General features: G+C 45.4%; 1 protein-coding gene across 7 annotated transcripts in view; it reads left to right on the forward strand.

The window, feature by feature from the left end:
- LOC135513987 (E3 ubiquitin-protein ligase RNF220-like) overlaps window positions 1-21283 on the forward strand; it is a 165174-nt gene that overhangs the window by 112520 nt on the left and 31371 nt on the right. For all 7 annotated transcript variants that reach the window (XM_064937072.1, XM_064937106.1, XM_064937081.1 and 4 more), the window contains exons 3-5: window positions 7237-7366; window positions 14813-14867; window positions 20661-20756. In XM_064937072.1, coding sequence (XP_064793144.1) covers window positions 7237-7366; window positions 14813-14867; window positions 20661-20756 — 281 coding nt within the window. The remainder of the gene's footprint in view (window positions 1-7236; window positions 7367-14812; window positions 14868-20660; window positions 20757-21283) is intronic.

A 21283-nucleotide genomic window follows, 5' to 3' on the forward strand; every position in this document is an offset into this window, starting at 1 on the left:
GCAGGGGTTAATATAATCCTAGCATTTAGTTTGGTATAGCAGGGGTTAATATAATCCTAGCATTTAGTTTGGTACAGTGGGGGTTAATATAATCCTAGCATTTAGTTTGGTACAGCAGGGGTTAATATAATCCTAGCATTTAGTTTGGTATAGCAGGGGTTAATATAATCCTAGCATTTAGTTTGGTACAGTGGGGGTTAAGGTAAGTCTAGCATTTAGTTTGGTACAGTGGGGGTTAAGGTAAGTCTAGCATTTAGTTTGGTACAGCAGGGGTTAATATAATCCTAGCATTTAGTTTGGTACAGTGGGGGTTAAGGTAAATCTAGCATTTAGTTTGGTACAGCAGGGGTTAATATAATCCTAGCATTTAGTTTGGTACAGTGGGGGTAAATATAATCCTAGCATTTAGTTTGGTACAGTGGGGGTTAATGTAATCCTAGCATTTAGTTTGGTACAGCAGGGGTTAATATAATCCTAGCATTTAGTTTGGTACAGCGGGGGTTAATATAAATCTAGCATTTTGTTTGGTACAGCAGGGGTTAATATAATCCTAGCATTTAGTTTGGTACAGCAGGGGTTAATATAATCCTAGCATTTAGTTTGGTACAGCAGGGGTTAATATAAATCTAGCATTTCATTTGGTACAGCAGGGGTTAATATAATCCTAGCATTTCGTTTGGTACAGCAGGGGTTAATATAATCCTAGCATTTAGTTTGGTACAGCAGGGGTTAATATAATCCTAGCATTTAGTTTGGTACAGCAGGGGTTAATATAATCCTGGCATTTAGTTTGGGGGTTAATATAATCCTAGCATTTAGTTTGGTACAGCGGGGGTTAATATAATCCTAGCATTTAGTTTGGTACAGCAGGGGTTAATATAATCCTAGCATTTAGTTTGGTACAGCAGGGGTTAATATAATCCTAGCATTTAGTTTGGTACAGCAGGGGTTAATATAATCCTAGCATTTAGTTTGATACAGCAGGGGTTAATATAATCCTGGCATTTAGTTTGGTACAGCAGGGGTTAATATAATCCTAGCATTTAGTTTGGTACAGCAGGGGTTAATATAATCCTAGCATTTAGTTTGGTACAGCAGGGGTTAATATAATCCTAGCATTTAGTTTGGTACAGCAGGGGTTAATATAATCCTAGCATTTAGTTTGGTACAGCAGGGGTTAATATAATCCTAGCATTTAGTTTGGTACAGCAGGGGTTAATATAATCCTAGCATTTAGTTTGATACAGCAGGGGTTAATATAATCCTGGCATTTAGTTTGGTACAGCAGGGGTTAATATAATCCTAGCATTTAGTTTGGTACAGCAGGGGTTAATATAATCCTAGCATTTAGTTTGGTACAGCAGGGGTTAATATAATCCTAGCATTTAGTTTGATACAGCAGGGGTTAATATAATCCTGGCATTTAGTTAGTTACAGCAGGGGTTAATATAATCCTAGCATTTAGTTTGGTACAGCAGGGGTTAATATAATCCTAGCATTTAGTTTGGTACAGCAGGGGTTAATATAATCCTGGCATTTAGTTTGGTACAGCAGGGGTTAATATAATCCTAGCATTTAGTTTGGTACAGCAGGGGTTAATATAATCCTAGCATTTAGTTTGGTACAGCAGGGGTTAATATAATCCTAGCATTTAGTTTGGTACAGCAGGGGTTAATATAATCCTAGCATTTAGTTTGGTACAGTAGGGGTTAATATAATCCTGGCATTTAGTTAGTTACAGCAGGAGTTAATATAATCCCAGCATTTAGTTTGGTACAGCAGGGGTTAATATAATCCTGGCATTTAGTTAGTTACAGCAGGGGTTAATATAATCCTGGCATTTAGTTTGGTACAGCAGGGGTTAATATAATCCTAGCATTTAGTTTGGTACAGCAGGGGTTAATATAATCCTGGCATTTAGTTTGGTACAGCAGGGGTTAATATAATCCTAGCATTTAGTTTGGTACAGCAGGGGTTAATATAATCCTAGCATTTAGTTTGGTACAGCAGGGGTTAATATAATCCTAGCATTTAGTTTGGTACAGCAGGGGTTAATATAATCCTAGCATTTAGTTTGGTACAGTAGGGGTTAATATAATCCTGGCATTTAGTTAGTTACAGCAGGGGTTAATATAATCCCAGCATTTAGTTTGGTACAGCAGGGGTTAATATAATCCTGGCATTTAGTTTGGTACAGCAGGGGTTAATATAATCCTGGCATTTAGTTAGTTACAGCAGGGGTTAATATAATCCCAGCATTTAGTTTGGTACAGTAGGGGTTAATATAATCCTGGCATTTAGTTTGGTACAGCAGGGGTTAATATAATCCTGGCATTTAGTTTGGTACAGCAGGGGTTAATATAAATCTAGCATTTCGTTTGGTACAGCAGGGGTTAATATAATCCTAGCATTTAGTTTGGTACAGCAGGGGTTAATATAATCCTGGCATTTAGTTTGGTTCAGCAGGGGTTAATATAATCCTAGCATTTAGTTTGGCGGGGGTTAATATAATCCTAGCATTTAGTTTGGTACAGCAGGGGTTAATATAATCCTGGCATTTAGTTTGGTACAGCGGGGGTTAATATAATCCTAGCATTTAGTTTGGTACAGCAGGGGTTAATATAATCCTGGCATTTAGTTTGGTACAGCAGGGGTTAATATAATCCTAGCATTTAGTTTGGAACAGCAGGGGTTAATATAATCCTAGCATTTAGTTTGGTACAGCAGGGGTTAATATAATCCTAGCATTTAGTTTGGTACAGCAGGGGTTAATATAATCCTGGCATTTAGTTTGATACAGCAGGGGTTAATATAATCCTGGCATTTAGTTTGGTACAGCAGGGGTTAATATAATCCTAGCATTTAGTTTGGTACAGCAGGGGTTAATATAATCCTGGCATTTAGTTTGGTACAGCAGGGGTTAATATAATCCTAGCATTTAGTTTGGTACAGCAGGGGTTAATATAATCCTAGCATTTAGTTTGGTTCAGCAGGGGTTAATATAATCCTAGCATTTAGTTTGGTACAGCAGGGGTTAATATAATCCTAGCATTTAGTTTGGTACAGCAGGGGTTAATATAATCCTAGCATTTAGTTTGGTACAGCAGGGGTTAATATAATCCTGGCATTTAGTTTGGTACAGCAGGGGTTAATATAATCCTAGAATTTAGTTTGGTACAGCAGGGGTTAATATAATCCTAGCATTTAGTTTGGTACAGCAGGGGTTTATATAATCCTAGCATTTAGTTTGGTACAGCAGGGGTTAATATAATCCTAGCATTTAGTTTGGTACAGCAGGGGTTAATATAATCCTAGCATTTAGTTTGGTACAACAGGGGTAGATATAAAACTGCCATTTGCCTGTTCGACCTCAGAAACAATGTTTCACTTTTGAATTTTCATCTCTGTGCCATACATAGAGTAAAGGGTGCACAGACAAGGCAACTTCTTCTGAGCCAATCGAAATCATGCATTAACGTCATTATCATGGTAATGTCCAAGTAAATGCCAATAGAATAAAAGCTACAACAAAGGGAAATGCAGCTAGTGAACTGTCATTCCAGGTTCAATGTTAGACGTGAATGAGTTAGCTGAGCTAGCTAGCTAGCTAGCAAGTCGCAAGAATGCTATCCAGCCCCCATAGCAAACATTATTTTTAGAATGGACGACAAATGCTTTTGCATAGCAACGATGTTAAAATATTTCATGACTGGCTCACGTCTGAAGCAAGATGACCAAATGAACTAACAAACATATTTTTGTCTGGGCTATATCTTCTAGTGAAAGAATGAAATTGTATGAATTGACTTATCAAAATAAAATTTGAATGAAAATATATAATTCATTGTTATTTTAATATATTGCTAAAAAAAATGTAGAAAAGCAATAAGGCATGTGAGGCAGTGCTGTATCATAAAGAGAGTCACAGGTTGAACATCAGGTTGAAATAGGTTGAACATCACCTGTGACTGTATTCATGATACAACACTGCTCTCAGAAGTCAAGGACACAGAGGTTCTGGGCTTAAGGATTTATACTGAGCACAGAGCAGAGAGCTAAGGCTTGATAGTGTTTAAGACTAAAGACGTTATAGCCCAGCTCCGCTGCCCTGTTCCTAGGTTACCTCCCTGTAATAGCCCTGTTCCTAGGTTACCTCCCTGTAATAGCCCTGTTCCTAGGTTACCTCCCTGTAATAGCCCTGTTCCTAGGTTACCTCCCTGTAATAGCCCGGTTCCTAGGTACATTACCTCCCTGTAATAGCCCTGTTCCTAGGTTATCTCCCTGTAATAGCCCTGTTCCTAGGTTACCTCCCTGTAATAGCCCGGTTCCTAGGTTACCTCCCTGTAATAGCCCTGTTCCTAGGTTACCTCCCTGTAATAGCCCTGTTCCTAGGTTACCTCCCTGTAATAGCCCGGTTCCTAGGTTACCTCCCTGTAATAGCCCTGTTCCTAGGTTACCTCCCTGTAATAGCCCTGTTCCTAGGTTACCTCCCTGTAATAGCCCTGTTCCTAGGTTACCTCCCTGTAATAGCCCTGTTCCTAGGTTACCTCCCTGTAATAGCCCTGTTCCTAGGTTATCTCACTGTAATAGCCCTGTTCCTAGGCTCCTAGCCCTGTTCCTAGGTTACCTCCCTGTAATAGCCCTGTTCCTAGGTTACCTCCCTGTAATAGCCCTGTTCCTAGGTTACCTCCCTGTAATAGCCCTGTTCCTAGGTTACCTCCCTGTAATAGCCCTGTTCCTAGGTTATCTCACTGTAATAGCCCTGTTCCTAGGTTACCTCCCTGTAATAGCCCTGTTCCTAGGTTACCTCCCTGTAATAGCCCTGTTCCTAGGTTACCTCCCTGTAATAGCCCTGTTCCTAGGTTACCTCCCTGTAATAGCCCGGTTCCTAGGTTACCTCCCTGTAATAGCCCTGTTCCTAGGTTACCTCCCTGTAATAGCCCTGTTCCTAGGTTACCTCCCTGTAATAGCCCTGTTCCTAGGTTACCTCCCTGTAATAGCCCTGTTCCTAGGTTACCTCCCTGTAATAGCCCTGTTCCTAGGTTACCTCCTGTAATAGCCCTGTTCCTAGGTTATCTCACTGTAATAGCCCTGTTCCTAGGTTACCTCCCTGTAATAGCCCTGTTCCTAGGTTACCTCCCTGTAATAGCCCTGTTCCTAGGTTATCTCACTGTAATAGCCCTGTTCCTAGGTTACCTCCCTGTAATAGCCCTGTTCCTAGGTTACCTCCCTGTAATAGCCCTGTTCCTAGGTTACCTCCCTGTAATAGCCCTGTTCCTAGGTTACCTCCCTGTAATAGCCCTGTTCCTAGGTTACCTCCCTGTAATAGCCCTGTTCCTAGGTTATCTCACTGTAATAGCCCTGTTCCTAGGTTACCTCCCTGTAATAGCCCTGTTCCTAGGTTACCTCCCTGTAATAGCCCTGTTCCTAGGTTACCTCCCTGTAATAGCCCTGTTCCTAGGTTACCTCCCTGTAATAGCCCTGTTCCTAGGTTACCTCCCTGTAATAGCCCTGTTCCTAGGTTACCTCCCCTGTAATAGCCCTGTTCCTAGGTTACCTCCCTGTAATAGCCCTGTTCCTAGGTTACCTCCCTGTAATAGCCCTGTTCCTAGGTTACCTGTAATAGCCCTGTTCCTAGGTTACCTCCCTGTAATAGCCCTGTTCCTAGGCTACCTCCCTGTAATAGCCCTGTTCCTAGGTTACCTCCCTGTAATAGCCCTGTTCAGCTGCATTTACACAATGGACGAGACAGTTGTTGAGGACAGCTTTTGGGGCCATTATCATGAAGGGTCTTCAGAGTCAAGTGTGTGTGTGTGTGTGTGTGTGTGTGTGTGTGTGTGTGTGTGTGTGTGTGTGTGTGTGTGTGTGTGTGTGTGTGTGTGTGTGTGTGTGTGTGTGTGTGCGTGGTGAATAGTGAATAAATAAATAATACCTTAGGAATGTTATTTGTCTGGCTGTAGCTGTTCTGTAATCTCAGACACAGAAGCCATGTCGCTGTTTTTCTCAGTGAAACTGTGTCACCGCGTTCAGACTTGGTGTCATGGGGGCAGATAAGTATAAGAGTGTCCCACTGACTGTGTTCCTGATGTCAGGGCAGACAGTGTCTACCATCCGCCGCCCGCCCGCCTGCCTCTACCTGCACAGTTGACGCCCTGACAGCCCGTCCCAACAGGATATCCTGTGTCAGTGTAAGCCCATTGTTCCTGGTCTAAGAATAGACCTGTCTGATTGGACGGCTCAGGATCCAAAACAGCAAAGAGACAGAGGATGCATCCCAAATGGCACACTATTCCACTATTCTCTATATACTGCTCTTCTTTTGACCAGGTACATGGTCAAAATAAGTGTACAATTTACGACATAGGGTACCATTTGGGATTCTTTTAGCCCAGCCGTCTCCTCTATACCTAGACGCATACACACACATGGAAATCATAATGCACTCCTGTTTCCTGACACACACACACACACACACACACACACACACACACACACACACACACACACACACACACACACACACACACACACACACACACACACACACACACACACACACACACACACACACACACACACAGACAGTGAACTGGCTCATTACATCTTATACTGTATGTTCTTAACTATTTTTGGTTACATAGAACCCAAAAGTAACATAGAACCCAAAACAATTCTACCTGGAACCAAAAAGGGTTCTCCTACAGGGACAGCCAAAGAACACTTTTGGAACCCTTTTTTCTAAGAGTATATGTTCTTCAAGCCCTTATTTGACTCCACTGTGTTTTGGGGCAAAGTAAAACCAGACATGAATGTGTGTACAGTATGTCTTTCTCTGATACGGTTGAAATGATGTAGAGGCAGAATGTGATCTATGGAGTGTTGCAGGGCTCAATCAGTCGCTTACTTCGTCAGTGTTAATGAGGTAACTGGAGACAGGCGATAGGGTCCAGCAATTCTCAGGGAAGTGAACTCTGAGGCACTTAATCCTGCTGCTCCCTCCCTCCCTCCCTCCCTCCCTCCCTCCCCCTCCCTCCCTCCCTCCCTCCCTCCCTCCCTCCCTCCCTCCCTCCCTCCTGCCAGAGGGACACAGCCCTGTGGATTGATCTCAACCTAGCTGCCCTTGATAACCCTCTCTCGCTCTCTTTCCTCCTATCTCTCTCTCTCTCTCTCTCTCTCTCTCTCTCTCTCTCCCCTGTCTCTCTCTCTCCGTTTCTCTCTTTCTCTTCACCTCTACAGGTAAGAGGAAGGTGTCTCTGTATGACAGCCAGGCCCCCATCTGTCCTATCTGCCAGGTGTTGCTGCGTCCAGGAGAACTGCAGGACCACATGGAGCAGGAGATGGAGCGCCTCACCCACATGCACCTCAGGTACACCCCCTGTCCACCCCTCACCCACATGCACCTCATGTACACCCCCTGTCCACCCCTCACCCACATGCACCTCAGGTACACCCCCTGTCCACCCCTCACCCACATGCACCTCAGGTACACCCCCTGTCCACCCCTCACCCACATGCACCTCAGGTACACCCCCTGTCCACCCCTCACCCACATGCACCTCAGGTACACCCCCTGTCCACCCCTCACCCTCATGCACCTCACCTCAGGTACACCCCCTGTCCACCCCTCACCCACATGCACCTCAGGTACACCCCCTGTCCACCCTCACCCACATGCACCTCAGGTACACCCCTGTCCACCTCACCCTCATGCACCTCAGGTACCCCCTGTCCACCCCTCACCCACATGCACCTCAGGTACACCCCCTGTCCACCCTCACCCACATGCACCTCAGGTACACCCCCTGTCCACCCTCACCCACATGCACCTCAGGTACACCCCCTGTCCACCCCTCACCCACATGCACCTCAGGTACACCCCATGTCCACCCCTCACCCACATGCACCTCAGGTACACCCCCTGTCCACCCCTCACCCACAAGCACCTCAGGTACACCCCCCGTCCACCCCTCACCCACATGCACCCCCTGTCCACCCCTCACCCACATGCACCTCAGGTACACCCCCTGTCCACCCTCACCCACATGCACCTCAGGTACACCCCCTGTCCACCCTTCACCCACATGCACCTCAGGTACACCCCCTGTCCACCCCTCACCCACATGCACCTCAGGTACACCCCCTGTCCACCCCTCACCCTCATGCACCTCAGGTACACCCCCTGTCCACCCCTCACCCACCACACGTTATTGACCCCCTCGCCCATAACAGATGGGAGGATACAGCTGACCCCCTCATCAGACTGATACCTGTACCCCCACGTCTGTTACAGCACACAGTAGGGAGTCTATTCTCAGTTCTATATGATACACAACAAGAACCACATAGAAGCACTGTAGTCTATCTCTCTAATGAGGGCACAATAGACAGGGTCAGGGAGTATGCTTTAGTCGTCAGCTTTGGAAGAAGAGCATTTGGAGAGACCCTAGCCCCCCTCCAGCCCCTGGTATTTCTGCTAATACTGCAGTGATACCTGGGCTTTGGGGGGACTTGGCCAGCCAGGAAAACAAATCAACTGCAGAACACACTGACAGATGTTCATAAATCTCTCTGGTTCTTGACAGAGCTTATCCATGGTAAGGTATTAGATAAGAGAGATCTGGAGGTAGACTTACAGTATCAATTACTTTCTTTCTGACTGTGGAGGCTTCAGCTGGAGAAAGCAGAGAGATTCGGTCCCTTCAATAGTCTACCTGGACTGTGTCCAAAATGGCACCCTATTCACTATATAGTGCGCTAATGTACTTTTGACCAAGACCAGAAGGGCTCTGGTTAAAAGTAGAGCACTATATAGGGCTGAGATGGGGCCACAAAAGAAATCTCAATTTATCATGGGGGGCTGCAGTGTTTCGCGGGGTCTGCGTACCCACATCTATACCCACACATGCAGTCAGAACCGGCCCTTAGCCTAAGTGACGTGAAGTTTTAGAGTTCATTTCCTGCAGTTGTACACATTGTTTCCACGGGGTGGAGAGAAATGTTTTCTGTTTTTTATATGATATCTGACTAAGAGTGACTAACAAAATAAATGTTGCCCCCCAGTCAGTAATTCGACTATGATTATAACAAGTTTAGATAACTGGCCGCAAGACTAACTTACAATAAATAAAATATTTGCTCACATGGCTAATTGAGTGACTGTCAGTGACTGACATCACAAGAGAAAAACTGCTGATGCACAACCACATTTCAAAATTGCGCTTTGTGTATTCTACTATTCTAACTCTCAAAAGTCGCCCCCCCCCTCTATATATACAGTATATGGTCTTTGGTCTTTGGAAATCATGGGGCCCGCGGTCCACCAGTTACCCATCCCTGATATAGGGAATATGGTACCATTTGAGCTGCAACCCCAGTTTTACAATGGGATAAATCAAACCATTAACCCTTGCGATAGGAAGCAGCCATTTGAAATCGTATTTCACCTTGATCCCGTGACCAAGTGCTCCCTACCCACCCTGCTTTATAGCACCACCCATTAACCCACTGCCACGAGGAGCCTTACTCCACTCACTACTCATTGAAATCAGAGCACATTTTCTCCTCCCCTATTTGACTGAATGATCCCTGTCGCCTGCTGCAGTACATGTGTAACACATAGTACCAGAGCCAGCCCAAAAGGCCCATGGCATGTTCCCCACTGTGCTCTCTCAGTGTGTGTGTGTGTGTGCTGACGGGCGGGTAACGGTGAGAGGGTAGAGGGGAGGAGGGGGGGGACGTTTGCTCCTCTTCACTCCTCTCCAGACTGAGCATTATCCATCATGTGGCAGTGAGGAGTTATCATTTAATAATTAATAAAGGGCAGTGGGCCGCCCTCCCCTCCGGGTCCAACCCTCCTCCCTCCCCACTCTCCTACCCCTCCGTTGCAGACACGGACACGGGGAGCCTGCCTAGAGGGCCCGGGTGGTTGATGGCAGCGGTTATTTAAAGAAATGGCGTCATCCTTCCTAGTTTGTCAGGGACGGACACTGCTGAGTGTCACGGCCCAGTGATTTAGCCTCGCCTGCACCGGCCCCATTAACCCCATTGCTGTTGCCACGTGAATTATGCCTGGTTGTACCCCGGCAACGCACCGCCGTTTAGTTTTGATTTAAGGAATATGGGGGAAGGGAAGGAGAGGTCTTCATAGAGGAGGAGGAGAGAGGGGGGAGGGGGAGAGAGAGAAAGAAAGAGGAAGTGTCTTGTGCTGAATGTCCTTGCTCCTGGTGGCCAGTCCAAGTTCTGTTTAGCTCCAATGCAATCACTGCTGGACTTAGTGGGAGAAATGATTTCCGTTAGAAGATGAATCTTCGTTCAGACCATGTTGGAGCTTTAATCTTTTCGCGTCCGTGAAAAAAAAAACGACGTCAGGTAATTAGCAAACTCGTCAGTTAGCTTTGCATAATTTAAATAATGCCTCTCACTGTATAGCTGAAATGTACTTTCAAGATGGATGGTGATCTCTACCTCTGTGTGAACCCCATTCTGCTCTGCCACAATGGGCCTATAACCTGTGGAACCCAAAACAAAGCACAGATTCTGGATTTGAAGGCTATGAGGACATCAGACCCATCCATATATCATTAAAGAACAGAGTGTGTCCTTACGACAGCAGGGAAGTCCCCCCCTTTTTCTTCCATCCCTCTCTCTATATCTCTGTTATTTTTCTCTCTCTCTTTTCCTTTCTCTTTCTCTCCCTCTCTCCATCCCCCTCTCTCTCCTTCTCCCTCTCTCTCCCCCACCCTCCCTCTCCTGCTCTCTGTCCCTCTCTTCCCCTCCCTCCGTCTCTCTCTCCACACTCCGCTGTCCCATTCTTCCTGCTCTGACACCGTTGCCGGGCGAGGCAGCAGCGCTACATCGGCACACAGATCATTGGAAGTGACATGGCGAATTTGTGGCAATTTGTAGTAAATCTCCCTTTAATGATAGCGTTTCATTTTGCACAAAATGAGACTTGAGTGCATGTAAAATGGAGGAGGCTGTTTAAGATGTAGCATTAGGCAGATGATGGGGGCTGTCAGGAGCCGTGAGGGGCCCTGAGTGGATGTGTGTGAGATTGGGACTAGCTGCCAGAGCTGCTGGTCCCTAGTGGCCTTGGCCGATGGGGCCGCCTCTCCTCGCCTCCCCTCTGCCTCCACTCCTCGTGTATGGAAATGGAAATCTATCATGCCCTTTACACATCAGCCTGCTCACAGGGGCAGAGCAATCTACATATCCCTCCACACCACCACCCCTCCCCTCCACATAATCCATTTGCCTCCATCGGAGCGAGCCAGAGCTAGGTGGCAAACGACACGAAAAGCAATCTTTATCTTGAGCTTACAACCCCTTCCCCCCTGACTGGGACTTATTCAATTTTCATCCGCTCTCCTCTCCTTCCTTCTCTCCTCCTTTCTCTCTCTCAATTTCAATTTCAATTTCAATTTAAGGGTTTTATTGGCATGGGAAACATATGTTAACATTTTCAAAGCAAGCAAAGTAGATAATAAACAAAAGTGAAATAAACAATCAAAATTAACAGTAAACATTACACTCACAAACATTCCAAAAGAACAAAGACATTTCAAATGTCACTCTCCTTCTCTCGACATTTGGTTTCAGTGGGAGGTGTTTTGGATGGGTCTGGGAGAGAGGAGGAGGAGCAGAGGGGGTGTAGTGGTTATTCTAAAGGCATCCTATCAGGCCCCTTTAGCCAAATGACCAACAGTCTAGGAGATGAAAGCTTAGCATTCTGCCAGAGCTGTCAAAGAGTCATGGGCCGAAACATCAAGCATATTCACTTCACATTAACAACTGATTCTACTGCTTTTATGGAGAATTATACAGCCTTGACTGGGAAAAGCACTTCTACTTTCTGGTAAATCCGCTCCCCTGTTCACATTCTCATTAACAAAACACATTTGAACTCCATCTTGTTTCGGCAACCTCTCTTTCCCCCCCTTTTCTCTCCATCTCTTGTCAATTTTCTCTCCTTGCTTTGATGCTCATTTCAAAACTATTTCATTGGTTTGACATGACAAGCTGGAAGCTTTTTGCCCAAGCTTTCAAATCAAAATTCATTGAAACGGTCACGTGTGAAGCTGCAAGAAGATGCACCTGCACTCCTTCCCTATCCCGCTCTCTCTGTCTTCTTTCATCTCTCCTCTCTCCTCACTGTCACCTTACTGTCACTGTGACAACAGCACCTCAATGTTTCATCTCCTTGTTGTCGCTCCCTATATACAGTAGAGACAGCCACCTTAAACAACAAGTCAGCTTTTCTTATTGTTTCCATGGCATTTTGAGGAAATAAAGAACGAAACACTGGACAATCAGGAGGTAGCGAGCATTACACACTGCCAGAGTATGTAGGTAACATTTATTATCTTTGTTTGCTCTTCTCTATTCAAGTTCCTCCTCACACTTTCCCAGACCGCTCTCTTTCCGAGTGTGCAATAGATCTTTATTTTTTTTACCAGGTCAGTTAAGAACAAATTCTTATTTTCAATGACTGCCTAGGAGGGTAGGGTTAACTGCCTGTTCAGAGGCAGAACGACAGATTTGTACCTTGACAGCTCGGGGATTCGAACTTGCAACCTTTCGGTTACTAGTCTAACGCTCTAACCACTAGGCTACCTGCCACCCCAATACAAATAGAACTTTTCATTTTGGCTCTTACATTCTTTAATCAAGTCAGACATGGTGGACATCCTCTCAACCCTCAGCCACTAACACTGAGAATGAACCCTGGCTGTGACTTCCCTTTGACCTGTTAGTGCCCTACTCCCACTCCACCCCACTCCCTCTCCACTCCCTTGGTGTGTCTCTAGCAGTGTAGCCGGGGTCTCTCATCCAGATTGATAGTGCAGTACATTAGTTACAGTGCTCTAAAAGCAGCAGGCCCTTCTGTACTGTCTGCTGGACCAGAGTGGAGGGATGACATGAGTGTGACACAGCCTGCACAGACACAGATAGAGACACAGCCCAGTTAATGTTGCCTCCCTCCCTGTTACCCTGCCTGCCTGCCTGGATGGGGGATTTATGATGGCGGGGAGTGTGTTTATTATCTCACAAACAGTACAGAGCCCGTGTGGAGATTTATCCCCTTTCAAGGCCCAGCCCTGATTTGGGTTGGCAGATCAATCACCAGTGCCTCCACAGAGGGGCCAGGGGCGGGGACAAGGCTTATTACCTATGGAAGGAGGCAGGGCGAGTGGTTGAATCTGCCTTCACCTGCCATTCATTACACCAATACAACTATCTCTGGTTGCCTAGCTGACCTGAACCTCAACCAATAGCCACACTCGGATGTTACCACATCAGGAAGATATGTATGTTCTTCTTCTGGAGATTTAATTGCAAATCAACTCATCTTTACTTCCTGCTTACCTTGGTTGATATCCTTGGCTTCCTTCTTGAAACACCTTTATCTGTGGCCTCCTGTGTGTGGCCACGCCGCCACCCCTCCCCTCTCCAGCTGTCCACTCCGGGGACACGCTCGCCTGCCAAATCACGTTGTTGGATTAGGACCGGGGCAAATTGAATTTCAGTGCCTTGTCAAAGCCGCTCTGCATCTGGGGCTGCGCGTAGGACACAAAGCGAACATGACAAGGGTGACTTTTTTTGTCACTTAGACCCGGCACATCATTTGTGAGGCTCATAAAAATGTATCTGCGTCTCGGTGAAAGGAGGCGATAGGGAGGAGGAGTGAAAGAAGGAAAGACTGAAAGGAGGGAGACAAGCTAGACAGGGAAAGTGACCGAACAGAACGTATACGCAGGAAACAAATAGAAAAATGGAAAGAAAGAAGGACTGCCAAGAAGAGAGCTCCAGCCAGTCTATGTATGCAGAGGGAGGAGGATAGGGAAGGAGGGATATTAAGGTCTCAGGGAGAGATCTGATTTGATGTGTCTCTCCCCATTGTCGGCTGAAGCTTTTTTAATATTTCCGGCCTTCTAATCAGTCATCTTCAATCCACGTCTATGAGGCTGTGATTTGATGTAGCCCCCCGTTGGTCAGACACCCTACCTCCCTTCCTTTCTCTCTCTCTTTTATATCCATCCCTCTCTCCTCTCCTCTCCTCCGCCTCTTTAATACAATGTTTACAAGCCAGCGCATTGTCCTCAACATATTTCAAAGTCCTAAGTGCGCGGGGCGTTTCACTGACAAATCAAATAACAGCAACATCATTTATTCCCTGCTCCTGCCACTGGCTCAGTGACGGCAGTGAGATAGAAGGAGAGGGGGACAGGAGGAGAGGGGTGGATGGGAGCATCCAAGAGAATGATTACTTCAATAAAAAAATTATATCCCAAATCTGCTTAGCAGTCCTACTTTGAGCTGTAATTGTTTCAAACACAGCATGGCCCAAGGGTGGGCAGATTGAGTGGCACAGAGGGAGCTGGGAGGAGGGGGAGAAAGGGTGGGCGGGTTTGAATCCTGCAGACGATTAAAAGTGTGATTTGTGTTTCTTGGTGACTGAGTGACCGTTTGAGCTGTCCCCTGGGTATTGCATTTTGTCTGAGTGAGTGAGGGGAGAAACAGTGCTGTCTCTCTCTCTGTGTGACTTTAAACAGAGTTGAGTGTTAAAAGAGGGGTGTCATCAGAGGTGTCCCCTGAAAGGAAAGAGAGAAGAATATTACTTATATTAGGACAGACACAGAAAACACACACATGCAAAAGGAGAGGGCTTCCTAGAAAGCTATATAACCTCAACAAAACAAAACATTTCTATGTTGTGCAACTCCCATTTGATGGAAACATCCAAACCTACCCATACTGCAAAAATACAGATCCAATAACCTGTTTTAATTGGTCTCTCCCCTTTCTCCTACAGTAAGAACCCATCACACGGACACAAGGACAGCAGTGTGGCTCCAGGAACTCCTAAGGTAAGAGGACTTCGGAGACTTTCATGATAAACCAGCAGAACCTCTCCCAGACCCCATAGCTCCAATAAGACCCTTATCGTCCACTGACCAGCTCCCAGTCCAGGCTCTCCCTCACAACTATTGAGGCCTTATTAGGCTAATGTACTTCAGAAAATCAGCAGAGCTCATCAAGGTCCTCTGGAAGGAAGGGTATTAAGCTACTGCTGTCTCTACCGGGAGTCTAGCCCAGTGGACATGCTCCAGCAGGCAGGGGAGAGGGGAAAGGAAGAAGCGGCCATAGATGCACTTCCTATGGTTTCATGACTGTCTGAGTCCTCATTAAAGAATAGGTCCAAGAGACCCTGGACAGAAGTTTCTGTGTGCCCCCAATAAGAACCAAAGGATATGGGGACAAAGGACTGTACAATCAATAACTTAAAAAGGGACTCGAACTGGGTCTAACTCCTCGGTGCAATGCAGTGTTTCAAAGTGTTCACTTTGAGACACCTTCCAAGCCACATTGCATTCCTGTATTCTGTTGAAATAGGGTATGTCTCTCTTATGTCACGTTAACAAGAGGTTTCATTAATGTTCTCCCAATGCTGCCACATTTAGCTGTGACAGCAAGGGGCATGTGGATCAGTGGATGTGTTGAGGGAGAGCGAGAAAGTGAGAGAGAGAGCGAGAGAGAGATTGAGAGAGCGAGAGAGAGAGTGAATGAGATGAGTTTTTCTGTAGTCTGGAGCAGGGCCAAGCAGAGCCAGCCACAGTTGGCACAGAGGGAGAGATTGATTGTCTCTCTGCCATTAAAGGTACGATTTGCTGATGGCATGTGTCCCTGTGGAGGGTAAAGATGCTATGAAGGATGTCTGTCTGTAATGATCACTGTACCTGTCTGGTAAAAGGGGACCTTTAATATCATCAATATCTCCAAAGACACACGCTTTAATGTGCTCAACAGTTTTTCCTATACTCTTTATTCAACTGCCATTTCGGAGGACATTTACTGGGTTGAGATGAAATGGATGAACTTCATAAAAATATATAATGGAGATTTTTATTTGATGTATTAGGATCCCCATTAGCCGACGCCAATGGCGACAGCTAGTCTTACTTGGGTCCAACCGACACATAACAAAAAAGACAATAGACTTTACAATTTGCATACATTTATAAACATTAACATGTAGTGTGTGTGTGTGTGTGTGTGTGTGTGTGTGTGTGTGTGTGTGTATCAGTTATCACGTCAGTACATACACACAACAAGTAGGTCACATGGGAGAGGCGTTGTGCCGTGAGATGTTGCTTTATATGTTTTTTGAAACCAGGTTTGTTGTTAATTAACTTGCGCTATGTAAAATGGGAGTTCCATGCACTCATGGCTCTGTATAATACTGTATGTTTCCTTGATTTTGTTCTGGACCTGTGGACTGTGAAAATACCCCTGGTGGCATGTCTGGTGGGGTAAGTGTGTGTGTCAGTGCTGTGTGTAAGCTGACTTTCAAACAATTTGGAATTTCCAATACATTGTTTCTTATAAAAACAAGTCAGTCTTTCCTCAACTGTCAGCAAATAGAGACTGGCATGCATAGTATTTATATTAAACCTCTGATTACAATGAATAGCAAGACATACCACTCTTTTCTGGGCAGCTGCAGCTTAACTAACTTTGCAGAACTTGACCATATGACTGGACAATAATCAAGCTAAGATAAAACTAGAGCCTGCAGGACTTTTGGGGTGTGGTGTCAAAAAGGCAGATAATCTCTTTATTACGGACAGACCTCTTCCCATTTTGTACAACTATTGAATCTATATGTTTCGACCATGACAGTTTACAATCTAAGGTAACACCAAGTAATTTAGTCTCCTGAACTTGATCAACAACCAACCACACCATTCATTACTAGGTTCAGCTGAGGTCTAGAACTTAGGGAATGATTTGTATCAAATACAGTGCTCTTAGTTTTAGAGATGTTCAGGACCAGTTTATTACTGGCCACCCATTCCAAAACAGTCTGCAACTCTTTGTAAGGGTTTCAGTGACTTCATTAGATGTGGTTGCTGATGTGTATATGGTTTAATCATCAACATACATGTACACACATGCTTTGTTTAATGCTAGTGGCAGGTCATTGGTAAAAATTGAAGAGAGTAGAGGGCATAGAGAGCTTCCCTGTGGTACACCCCACTTTACATGTTTGACATTAGAGAAGCTTCCATTAAAGAAAACCCTCTGAGTTCTGTTAGATATAGTATATATCTCTGAATCCACAATATGGCAGAGGTAAAAAAAAAGCCATAACACATACATTTTCTCAACAACAGGCTATGGTCAATAATATCAAAGGATGCACTGAAATCTTATAGTACAGCTCCAACAGTCTTCTTACTTTCAATTTCTTTCAACCAATTATCATTCATTTGTGTCAGTGGAATATTTTGAGTGCCCTTCTCTATAAGCATGCTGAACGTTTGTTGTTCCTTTGTTTACAGAGAAATAGCATTGTATTTGGTCAAACACAATTTTTTTGCAAAAGTTTGCTAAGAGCTGGTAGCAAGATGATAGGTCTGCTGTTAGAACCAGTAAAGGCCACTTTACCACTCTCGGGTAGCAGACTGACTTTGGCTTCCCTCCAGGCCTGACAAAGACTTTCCTCTAGGCTCAGATATAAGATATGACAGATAGGAGTGGCTATAGAGTCAGCTACCATCCTCAGTAGCTTTCCATCGGAGTTGTCAATGCCAGGAGGTTTGTCATTATTGATTGATAACAATAATCTTTCCACACCCCCTAAACTAACTATACAAAATTCAAACTTGCAATGCTTTTCTTTCATCATTCATTTTTTTAATGCATGAGTACGATGGCTCACTGTTTGTTGTTGGCATTTCCTGCCTTAGTTTGGCCACTTTGCCAATGAAGGAATCATTAAAATAATTGCCAACATCAAATTGTTTTGTGATGAGTAAGTCATCTGATTCGATGAAAGATGGAGTTGAATTTGTCTTTGTGCCCATAATTTCATTTAATTAGAGTACTCCAATGTTTTTTTTTCCATCAATCTTTATATCATTGATCTTGGCTTCATAATACAGTTTCTTCTTGTTGTTGTTGAGTTTAGTCACATAATTTCTCCATTTGCAGTAAATCAGCCAGTCAGATGTGCAGCCAGACTTATTAGCCACTCCTTTTGCCCCATCTCTTTCAACCGTACAGTTTTTCAATTCCTCGTCAATCCATGGAGCCTTAACAGTTCTAACAGTCAGTTTCTTAACAGGTGCATGTTTATCAATAATTGGAAGAAGCAATTTAATAACTTGATCATGTGCAGCTCCTGGATGCTCCTTATTAATCACATCAGACCAACAAATATTTTTAACATCATCCACATAAGACTCACAGCAAAATATTTTGTATGATCTGTTATACACTATTTTAGGCCCAGCTTTTTGAACGTTGGCTCTCCTTGATATAGCAGCTATATTGTGATCACTGCATCCAATGGGTACGGATACAGCTTTAGAACAAAGTTCTACAATATTAGTAAATCAAAACATTATGTGGATGATCTTGTTCCTGTAGTGTTTGTAAACACCCTGGTAGGTTGATTAATAACTTGAACCAGATTACAGGCACTGGTTACAATGAGGAAGCGTCCTCTTGAGAGGACAGCTTGATGAAAATCAGTCAATATGCAGGTCCCCAAGAAAGTAGACCTCTCTATTTACATACACAATCAAACATTTCACACATATTATTTAGATACTGACTGCACTTGGTGGCCTATAGCAACACCCCATAGAAAATCCTTTAGATGTATCAGGTGAAACTGCAACCACAACACTTCAATAACACTTGACATAAGATATTCTCTAAGAGATTGGAGACAGATGTGGTACTGTAGTAACAGCACACATTACAAATTATTATGTAAGCCTGCAGGCTCACCGCTCCTCACTACTACTTTCTGGTAGGGCCTGATTCAGAGTCAGAGACAGGGGCTAGGGGAGAGTCAGAGACAGGGGCTAGGGGAGAGTCAGAGACAGGGGCTAGGGGAGAGTTAGAGACAGGGGCTAGTGGAGAGTCAGAGACAGGGGCTAGGGGAGAGTCAGAGACAGGGGCTAGGGGAGAGTCAGAGACAGGGGCTAGGGGAGAGTCAGAGACAGGGGCTAGGGGAGAGTCAGAGACAGGGGCTAGGGGAGAGTCAGAGACAGGGGCTAGGGGGAGAGTCAGAGACAGGGGCTAGGGGAGAGTCAGAGACAGGGGCTAGGGGAGAGTCAGAGACAGGGGCTAGTGGAGAGTCAGAGACAGGGGCTAGTGGAGAGTCAGAGACAGGGGCTAGGGGAGAGTCAGAGACAGGGGCTAGTGGAGAGTCAGAGACAGGGGCTAGTGGAGAGTCAGAGACAGGGGCTAGGGGAGAGTTAGAGACAGGGGCTAGGGGAGAGTCAGAGACAGGGGCTAGGGGAGAGTCAGAGACAGGGGCTAGGGGAGAGTCAGAGACAGGGGCTAGGGGAGAGTGAGAGACAGGGGCTAGTGGAGAGTCAGAGACAGGGGCTAGGGGAGAGTCAGAGACAGGGGCTAGGGGAGAGTCAGAGACAGGGGCTCGGGGAGAATCAGAGACAGGGGCTAGGGGAGAGTCAGAGACAGGGGCTCGGGGAGAGTCAGAGACAGGGGCTATGGGAGAGTCAGAGAGTCAGAGACAGGGGCTAGGGGAGAGTCAGACACGGGCTGGGGGAACAGGAGTCATCGTGGTTAGGTGAGGAGAGTGGGAGTAAGGGAACAGGGAACGAACAGGGACCGGGGTGAAGGGAACAGAGCAGGCCCTCTGAGCGAGGCGTGACTGAGCATTCCCCAGTAGGTGCTTAGTATTCTGCCACACCATGTGAAAAATGAAGAGGCTGGTTGAGGATCACAGGGGCTGTTGCTTCATGTGAACACTCTGCCTTCCAGACCTTCCAGACGAGCCTACTGGTTCTAAAGGGGATTAACCTTTCCGGCTTCACACATGCCTCCCGCCCACTCTCAACCACGCTATCGCCATAGCAACTCCATGCCAGCCCCATGCCAGCCCCATGCCTCTTAATTCTCGGGGCCAGGGGGCAACTGAACGGCGAGTCGAGATGAAGCGAGCGGCACATGCTAACTAACATGGCACCTTCTGTATCTAACACTGACATTAATCTGTATATTAGTCAACACACTATTACACTTAAGTAGAATTACAAGTAGTAGTTGATGTCAGGGGCTTGTGCTAATTGACATATTTGCAACTAGTCCAGTTGAAACAAATTAATAAAAGACAACACACAAATATTTCCCAAGCTCAACGCCTCTGAAGCTACACAAATAAAAAGCAGTTACCCGACCTTGCAGTCCTGAAGGATAAAAAGCCATGCACAATGCTTAATTTACTGTCCCGGCACTAGGGGTCTGCCGTTTCTCACATATTAATATTAGATTATAGTTGCCGGCCACTTAAGCCCCTGCTCTCTCCTCTCTCCTTGATTAATAGGAACACATTGTAAATACAAATATTTCATAGCAGCCTCGTAAAGAGCTGGATCTCTGTCAACTCTTCCCCGTAAAGTCAGCACTATTTCCCCTTCCACACCCTTTTCCTCTTGTTCATTTGAGAAATGAACTCAATTAAGTTTGTCAGTGGGTCAGGACTGTAATGTTGGAGGCTCGTCTGAGTCTTTCAGAGAAGGTTTATAGATGACTGTAATGTTGGTGAGTGTCCTCCTCTCCTCCACTGCAGCATGCCCCTCTTCTCTTCCTCTCACAATAACTGTCTTGCTCTTTCTCCTCAGTCCATGCTGTTGTCGGTGCACATCAAACGCGAGGGAGAGTCACCGGTGGTCTCCCCTCTTTCCTCTGAAGACGCCCACCACTCCGACAGATACCAGGTGAGCTGGGCTAGGTTCCAAATGGCACCCTATGCCCTATTTAGTGCACTACGTTTGACCAGAGCCCTGGTTAAAAGTAGTACTCTGTGTAGGGAATATGTTGCCATTTGGGACCCTGCCAGGATGCTGCTCTTTGCCCACATATTTAGCATCATAATCCCATCATCATATCCTGTCATATGACAGGAAAAATCTATAAAACCCACTATGAAACCTACTCCTGGAAAAATAACAGGACAGGCAATGTAAGGACAACGTGCAAAAAAGTCCCCTGCTCTTTGTTAGAGGTTAAACATTAGGCAAACTCACAGGTGTCACCATGGCGATGGTGAAAGACGACAAGGTAATAATTTGTTGTTTTAGTGTTGAACACACAACATTGACTCAGCCAATCATCTCGCTATCATGGAGTGGATCAGGGAGTCAATAGAGGTCCTAGTCTCCATCAGGAATCAGCCAAGCCGCCTACCTCTATCCTACCTGGTTGTGCCCCCCAAATGGCATCGGAGCCCATCTATCCTCAGACT

This window comes from Oncorhynchus masou, chromosome 3, assembly GCF_036934945.1.
Source record: "Oncorhynchus masou masou isolate Uvic2021 chromosome 3, UVic_Omas_1.1, whole genome shotgun sequence".
Lineage (NCBI taxonomy): Eukaryota > Metazoa > Chordata > Actinopteri > Salmoniformes > Salmonidae > Oncorhynchus > Oncorhynchus masou.